Raw genomic sequence first — 8774 nt, forward strand, 5'->3', positions numbered from 1 at the left:
CATTCCAAGAAAAAAAAAAAAGTAATAACCTGAAAAGTAGCCTTGATTTCTAAAAAGCCTAGGCTTCAGTAAAGAAAAAGAAGAAAGATAGCGCCAAGTCGTGTCCGACTCTTGTGACGATCCTGTAGACTGTAGCCTAACAGGCTCCTCTGTCCACAGGATTCTCCAAGCAAGAATACTGGAGTGGGTTGCCATTTCCTTCTCTGGGGGATCTTCCCAACCTAGGAATCAAACCCAGATCTCCAGCATTGCAGGCAGGTTCTTTACCAACTGAGCTATGCGGGAAGCCCCAGGCTTCAGTAAGTGCCCTGCAAAAAAAAGAAAAGAAAAGAAAAATCCACCTCTTTTCCTTAGAGAAATATGGTAAAATTGCTTGCATGCAGAACCACTTTTGCTACCAGGCAATAGTTTCCACCCTCCCCTTTGGCTGTTTACCTTAACCAGAAGCCGCGACTCTCTTAAAGACCACAAGGCAGACACCCAGGGACGCTTGCGCCTACGACAAGGAAACTGGCAGAAGCTCTGCCGCCACCAACAGCGAAGCTTCAAAATTAAAGCATATTGAAATATTCACTGGGTTCCCATATTTGCTTCTCAGCTTAAGACCGCCTTACAAAGAGCTTGAAGTCCCTTCCCTCCGCAGAGAAAGTGGGGTTTCTTCCTCCTTGCCAACATTGCTGAATCCAAGTCTCCGATGAACTGGTTGCAAAGCTGGCATTTGGGGATCGCGCCTGTGGTTGCTCCGTAGCGCGGACTTGCTATTCCGATATAAATGCATACTTACTCTCCATTCGGATATGAATGCATGCTTATTTACTCTCTATGCTCTATTCGGATATAAATGCAGACTTATTTATTTAATCTAAATCTCCCTCTCACATTTTCAACCTGTGGACTTGGGACCTGACTGGTGCTGCGAGGAGAGAGGCCGGGGGCACGCGCCCGGAGCCGGGCCAGGTAGAGCCTAGCCTCGGTCTTCCGAGGCAAGTGCCCGCTCCGGCTCCTTAGGCCGGGTCTGGACGTGCCCACGTCCGGAGCAGGAAATCACAACCGTGCCACAACGCCCCCACGGCTTTCTGTCCTCCCGGAGCTGCTGGCCTTGATTGACAAGCCGGGGACTATTGGCTGAAGTTCCCCCCGCGATTTGCATGCCCAGAGAGGGAGTGTCCTCTGCCGCCCTCCTGCGCGAGCCAGCAGCCTGCAGCCTCCCGGGGAATGCGCGGCGGCAGGGATGCGTGCGCCTCGCGGGCCCGGGCAGTGAGCTGGAGTCGGGCGACCTGGCGCCCGAGCCCGGATATGGGGAGTCTCCGTTGTCCTAGCAGCAGCGCCAGCCACGGAAGCCTGCCGGTAAGGGTTGAGGTCCAGGAGTCCCGCGGCCCTGGCACGTTGCAGCACCGTGGTGCGGTTCCTACTCCTTGATGTTTTTCAAACCTTTTACCTTAGTCCAAACTTCCCGGGAAGGTTGAGGGGAGGGAAAGAGAGTTTGGGATGATGTCTCTTCATTTTAGCAAGGAATAGGCAAGTCCTTGGGTAATGAGAAGTTTCTGAAGGAGGAATGGAAGGAGACGAGGTAAAGGGGGTTAGGGTGTGCTCATACGGCTTTAAGATAGACGGGTTTCTGCGGCCGGCATCTGGCTTTAACTGTCTGCTGAAACTGACGAATTGTTTTTGCATTTCATTTTCCGCGTTTGCTTCTCTTTTCCTAGGGAGGGGGATTAGTGAGAGCTTATCATGGGGTGGAAATTCAGATCTTTTCGATTTGATTTTAGGTACGTGTTAAAACGAAGATCAATTCTTCAGACGTAAAGCGTTTATTTAGTGGATTAGGGAGCCCGAGGGGCTAGAGTTTCTATGTTTTCATTGTTGTTGTTGTTGTTATCGGTCTCATAGCAAGGGATGTAAGACATTTCCCGTTCCTGGGACCTTAGCTGTAGAAACACTTCAGTGGGAAAAAATAGAGAGCCCACCTCTCGGCCCGCTCCACTACCAGCCCGCTCCCTCCCCGTGACCGGCCCTGGTGATCTCCCTTAGGGGCGGCGCGGTCCCGCCACCACGCTTCCCGGGGTGCGTGATGGTTTGCGATTCCGAAGGTTTGCCGAGTGAGGGTGATAGGGAACCGGCTAGAGCCGGGGTGGGGGTGCGGTGCGGAAAGTAAACAGAAAATAAGTTTTGGAGACAGCGTTGCCGCGCAGATCTCTCCCTTGCAGCAAGTTTCCTCTTAACCCTGTTTTGACTGGAGCCTTTGCCTTTGAGAACGGGGATGGAGCCGGAAGGAGCCCGGGGCACGTGTTCTGACTCCAGGCTCTGTGATTCCACGTGTGTGTAACAAGCTTTCTCTCCCCCCCGCCCCGCACCCCCCACCCCACCGCCCCATTCAGCATCTGCTTCTGTTTCTCCTCTTCGTGGGACCTTTCAGCTGCCTAGCGAGTCACAGCCGGGCCACGGAGATTCTGTACAGCCTGAACGAGGGGCTGCCGGCGGGGGTGCTCATCGGCAGCCTGGCAGAGGACCTGCGGCTGCTGCCCAGCGCCGGGGGGCAGGACCTGCAGTCTCAGCCCCCGCAGCACCGCGTCGCCGAGCGGAGCCCTCCTCTCTCCTTCAGCCTGGCCTCCCAGGGGCTGAGCGGACAGTACGTGACCCTAGACAACCGCTCCGGAGAGCTGCACACTTCTGCCCAGGAGATCGACCGGGAAGCCTTGTGTCTTGAAGGAGGCGGAGGGACTGCCTGGGGGAGCAGCATTTCCATCTCCTCTTCGCCTTCTGCTGACTCTTGTCTTTTGCTTCTGGATGTCCTAGTCCTGCCTCAGGAATACTTTAGGTTTGTGAAGGTAAAAATCGCTATCCGGGACATCAATGACAATGCCCCGCGGTTCCCTATTTCTCAAATATCAGTTTGGGTCCCAGAAAATGCACCTGTAAACACCCGGCTGGCCATAGAGCATCCTGCCGCGGACCCAGATATGGGCACTAACGGTGTTCAGACCTACCGCTTGCTGGACTACCATCGCATGTTCACCCTGGACGTGGAGGAGAATGAGAGCGGGGAGCGCACCCCCTACCTAATCGTCATGGGACAGCTGGACAGAGAGACCCAGGACCAGTATGTGAGCGTCATCATAGCTGAGGATGGTGGGTCTCCACCACTGCTAGGCAGTGCCACCCTCACCATTGGCATAACTGACGTTAATGACAACTGCCCACTCTTCACAGACTCACAAATCAACGTCACTGTGTATGGGAATGCTACTGTGGGCACAGCGATCGCAGCTGTTCAGGCTGTGGACAGAGACTTGGGAAACAATGCTCAGATCACCTACTCTTACAGTCAGAAAGTTCCGCAAGCATCCAAGGATTTATTCCATTTGCATGAAAACACCGGGGTCATTACACTTTTCAGTAAGATTGGAGGAAGTGTTCTGCAAACACACAAGCTCACCATCCTTGCTAATGGGCCAGGCTGCATCCCTGCTGTGATCACTGTCCTGGTGACTATTATCAAAGTCATTTTCAGGCCACCTGAAATCATCCCTCGTTATATAGCAAATGAGATAGATGGTATTATTTATCTGAAAGAATTGGAACCTGCTAACACTCCAATTGCATTCTTTACCATAAGAGATCCAGAAGGTAAATACAAGATGAACTGCTATCTGGATGGTGAAGGACCATTTAGGTTATTGCCCTACAAACCATACAGTAACGAGTATCTTCTAGAAACGACAAAACCTATGGATTACGAGCTACAGCAATTCTATGAAATAGCCATAGTAGCTTGGAACTCTGAGGGATTTCAAGTCAAAAAAATGATTAAAGTGCAACTTTTAGATGACAATGATAATGCTCCTGTTTTCCTTCAACCCTTGGTAGAACTAACCATTGAAGAAAATAATGCACCCAATGCCTTTTTGGCTAAGCTAGATGCTACAGATGCTGACAGTGGAGAGAGGGGCCAAGTTTCATATTTTCTGGGATCTGATGCTCCATCATATTTTTCCTTGGACAGTGTCACAGGAATTCTGACAGTTTCTACTCAGTTGGATCGAGAGGAGAAAGAAAAGTATAGATACACGGTCAGAGCTGTTGACTCTGGGAAGCCACCCCAAGAATCAGTAGCCACTGTGGTTATCACAGTGTTGGATAAAAATGACAACAGCCCTAGGTTCATCAACAAGGACTTCAGCTTCTTTGTGCCAGAAAATTTTCCAGGATACGGTGAAATTGGAGTAATTAGTGTCACAGACGCTGATACTGGGCAAAACGGATGGGTCGCTCTCTCCGTGGTGAACCAGAGTGATATTTTTGTCATAGACACTGGAAAGGGCATGCTAAGAGCCAAAGTCTCTTTGGACAGAGAGCAGCAAAGCTCCTATACTTTGTGGGTTGAAGCCGTCGATGGGGGTGTGCCTCCCCTCTCCTCTACTGCAAAAATCACAATTCTCCTTCTAGACATTAACGACAACCCACCTCTCGTTTTATTTCCTCAGTCTAACATGTCTTACTTATTGGTGTTGCCTTCTACTCTCCCTGGCTCACTAGTTACAGAGGTCTACGCAGTTGACAAAGATACAGGCATGAATGCGGTCATAGCCTACAGCATCATAGGGAGAAGAGGGCCTAGGCCTGAATCCTTTAGAATTGACCCTAAAACTGGCAACATTACTTTGGAGGAGGCATTGCTGCAGACAGATTATGGACTCCATCGTTTACTGGTGAGAGTGAGTGATCATGGTTATCCAGAACCTCTCCATTCCACAGTCATGGTGAATCTATTTGTCAATGACACTGTCAGTAATGAGAGCTACATTGAGAATCTTTTAAGAAAGGAACCAGAAATTAGCATAGAGGAGAAAGAACCGCAGATTTCAATAGAACCAACTCATAGAAAAGCTGAATCTGTGTCTTGTATGCCCACCTTAGTAGCTCTATCTGTAATAAGCTTGAGTTCTATCACGTTCTTAACAGGGATGGGCATATATATCTGTTTAAGGAGAGAGAAGAAACACCATAGGGAGGATGACAATTTGGAAGTACAGACTCCATTAAAAGGAAGAATTGACTTGCATATGAGAGAGAGGAAACCAATGGCTATTTCTAATATTTGATTTTTTTGCTGTAGGATAGCAGAGATATTTCAGCTGACTTTGGGGATTTCTCACCACCAAAATAAGAATGTGGATGGCAGTTCCAATGAAGGACATCTAATTTATAACTTGTACTATATTGTAAATAGCAGTTTACAGGTTTTTAAATTCAAAATCAGAGGTTATAATATGTGTACAGAAATTTTTAAATGAAATTGGTACTAACAGCTATGGAGCTGTTATTTAGAAAATCTTGGACATGATTTGCAGCTTTCATACACCAAGCAGATGATTGTTAAAACCTAGGAGTAAGGTGAGAAAATGTACATTGCATTTTTTGTCTAAAAATTCCTTTAACCACAAGAGGGCTTCAACTGCTCCTTTGCAGGGAACTATTTTAAGGTATTGTACATGACAGTTGTACATGAAATTAATGAAAAAGTCTATTTTAATTATATTGTTTTTAACATTAAACAAAGATGAAATTAAATGGGATTTCACCCTACTTAAATATATGATTAAAAAGAAAATAAATGCATTTGTAAACAGAATGTTTATCACCTCACAAATGCATCCTATATAATTTGAAAGAGAAGGCATCTTTAATTTGAAAAAGAAGTCATCTGTGAAGAAGCACAGTTCTTTTTTAGCAAGGATAAATATTTTGCCATGTGTTAAAGATCTGATGTGCTGAAGAATAATTCACTTTCTGTGTACTCTCGTGGCTTTCTATTTGCTTTACCACTTCATTTACTATTATTACAGGGAATTCTTTCTTACAGAAAATGTAACTAGAAGTTACATCCAAGAAAGCAAAGATATGTTTCAATCCTTAGTTATTTAATAGGTGTTTATGACATTTTGATGCTTTCACAACTCGTCAGTAGTACTTTATATTTGGGCTTTGTGTTAGAACTTATATGCTTAAATTCATGTGTTACATTAAAAAAAAACATAAATCTTATTAAAATTATTCTAGAAGCTGGTGGACACTATCTGTTGTTTTAGCAGGGCCTTTTCTATGAAAGTTATACTTATCGTTTTGTTGTTGTTTAGGTTTGTTGGCTACCGTTTCTGGCTTCCTTTCTTTGGCTTTGGATTAGTTCCAAGAGTTTATTTGTAAGCCCAGCAGCAGACCTCTTTGATAATTTAGCTTTTACTGAATGCTTTGCAGTGAAGCAAGCTGGTTTATCAGTGATTAATCACCCTCACTTCATTGTGTGAGCTGGAAATTTTATTTTATATGAGAGCTATAGCAAAACTATCTGTGTAAACAAATAGTTTGTTAGCTTAAACTGGATCATTCTACTTTTTGGCATCATGTGTCTGTACTGTACCAAAAGTGTTTATATGTCTCAAATTAAAGGTATATATTTTCATAATTTTCTCATTTCTACTGTTTTGTATTTGAACATGGGTTTGTTGTTTTACTGAAGTGCCCATTAATGGCATTCATCTGCTTTTAAAGATAAATGTGAGTAAATTGTAAATATTATGTTATGCTAAAGTATACGTTATACTAATTTATTACTTAAATAAACATTGGGTAAATTATTAAACATATGTGAAGTTATAAACATATATATATGTGTATATGTGTGTGTGTGTGTGTGTGTGTGTATCATAGACAAAGACTATGGCTATGTACTTGATAGTTCATATGAAAATTTATAGCCATGCATGTGTACATGCATATTTATTTACTATGACTTAGAATCAATTATAAACACTCATTTTAATTGCAAATCCTCTATTAACTCAGTTATAAACTTCGATTTTAAAATAAAAACACATTGCAAAAAAAAATTGAATACAAAAACTTAAGATCTTTTGAATATGTATTAACTCATTTTCTTATTTTCAATTTGACAATTTAAATAAGTAAGATAATAAGATATGAAACAGTAGTTCTTGCTACAAAAGGGAAATATACTTTTATTGGAAATTCTTTTTGTTTGAGAGCCAACTGAGCTAAGAAACTAAGATCATTTAGCTCCCCAAACTTTTCATTCATAATTGATATAGCCCTCCAAACTTCATTTGTAATTAATACAGAGCAATGGAGGAAACTGTTCTCCACCAGTTATTTTTATATCTATTTCTCTTTTTTACAGGAAAGAACTACATGTGAAACAAGCAGCACCATTAAAAGAAAAAAAAAAAGCAGTCCTCCACATTTGCAATGATTTAATTATCAGTATAAATAGCAAAATACTTAATTCACTTCTGAATTTGAAGAGGTTCATGTGTTTGGGAATACAAATTTCATCTCTAGCATTAAAAAATGCCTTTAACACTAATAAAAGGACATATTTTGATAACTTCTTGTGCCAGGATTTCCTTTACAAAAACATCTCATCCACGCTAAAAACATTTATAACAAGGGAAGTTAAAGTAAATTAAGCTCAAAGATAAAAACCCCTTTTTACTAACACCTTGTGCTAGAATGGTTGCCAAAATGTATGCTAATCATGTCAATGTTGCTAGTTGAGCTGGCACAAAAATAAATGTTCCATTCATTAAAAGCCCTAATATCCATTTAACAGTTTGAGGACCAGTGAGTCTTCTTTGCCCAATTTAATGAAGAAGAGATTTCTCTGATCTTTGCACTGCCAAGTCCATTCTTACACTACAGAGAAAATTGTTCATTAATTTGGATTGGGAAATTTAAAGCAACAAAGTAATTTCAGCTACAAGGGAGGAAACAATTTGCATTACTTAATTGTTTAGATGCCTTGACCCTATTTAAAAAAAAGAAAAAAGTTTTCTTGTCAGTTATGCTTCTATCAACGGTAGTTAAAAGGAAAAAGAAAAAAAATCCTTCTTTTAAAACAACGGTGTAGAATACATGTATTAAAAATAAAATCCAAAGCCTTTGTCTTAGCTTTGCGCAGTGGCAGTATCGAAGCCAATGAGGTTTATCCGAGGCGCGATTATTGCTAATTGAAAACTTTTCCCAAAGCCTTTGTCTTTTTGAGTGCTCTGCATGTGTCTTTATGTAGACACCAGGAATAATCTTGCCAATGAAGTAGCATCGCTGAAGCAATATTGTGGTGCCAAGTCATTTCAGTCACGTCCAACTCTGTGTGACCCCGTGGACTGTAGCCAAACTCCTCTGTCCATGGGACTTCTCAGGCATGACTACTGGATTGGATAGCCTGGTTCCTTCTCTAGGGGATATTCTCAACCTAGGGATGGAACCCATATCTCTCATGTCTCTTGCATTGGTAGGCATGTTCTTTACCACTAGCACCACCTGGGAAGCAATACTAGGGATGGTGCATAAAGTGGATTTGACTGCAATAATAACTGTCTTGAGGATTCTAATTTATACTCCTAGAACATCTCAATTGACAATTGCGAAAAGGGGAAAATACATCCCTTTCCTGAGCTTATGGAGACTCCAGTTCTAATCTATCTCAGCACAGAGAACTGGGGTGCTGACCTGTGGCAGAAAAAGAAGAAAGTAATGAAAGGACAGTGTCAAGCATATGAAGCTCTTCAACTCATTGGACAGTCTCAGTTCACAGATAAGGGACACAGATACCTTAACACTGTCCTCACTCTGAGGAAGATTGGCTCACTGTAAGAAAGCAGTCAGTACTACCAAATACCATTTTGCTGATTTGTACAATCTCTGCCCAGCAATGTGCCTTTAGAGTGTGAGTAGTCAACAAATATTTATTGAAAGGA

General features: G+C 42.9%; 1 protein-coding gene and 1 non-coding gene across 2 annotated transcripts; both read left to right on the plus strand.

Moving 5' to 3' along the window:
• The first annotated feature begins 621 nt into the window (after nucleotides 1-621).
• PCDH20 (protocadherin 20) lies at nucleotides 622-5327 on the plus strand. The gene is made up of 2 exons (XM_043478229.1): nucleotides 622-1347; nucleotides 2379-5327. Exons 1-2 carry the CDS (start codon nucleotides 1216-1218, stop codon nucleotides 5100-5102), a joined length of 2856 nt encoding a protein of 951 aa, XP_043334164.1. The 5' UTR covers nucleotides 622-1215; the 3' UTR covers nucleotides 5103-5327.
• A 2636-nt stretch (nucleotides 5328-7963) lies between these two features.
• On the plus strand, nucleotides 7964-8108 carry LOC122447708. Its single transcript, XR_006271360.1, has one exon. It is a non-coding gene; the product is annotated as a U4 spliceosomal RNA (small nuclear RNA).
• Nucleotides 8109-8774: the final 666 nt, after the last annotated feature.

This window comes from Cervus canadensis, chromosome 9 (assembly GCF_019320065.1).
Source record: "Cervus canadensis isolate Bull #8, Minnesota chromosome 9, ASM1932006v1, whole genome shotgun sequence".
Lineage (NCBI taxonomy): Eukaryota > Metazoa > Chordata > Mammalia > Artiodactyla > Cervidae > Cervus > Cervus canadensis.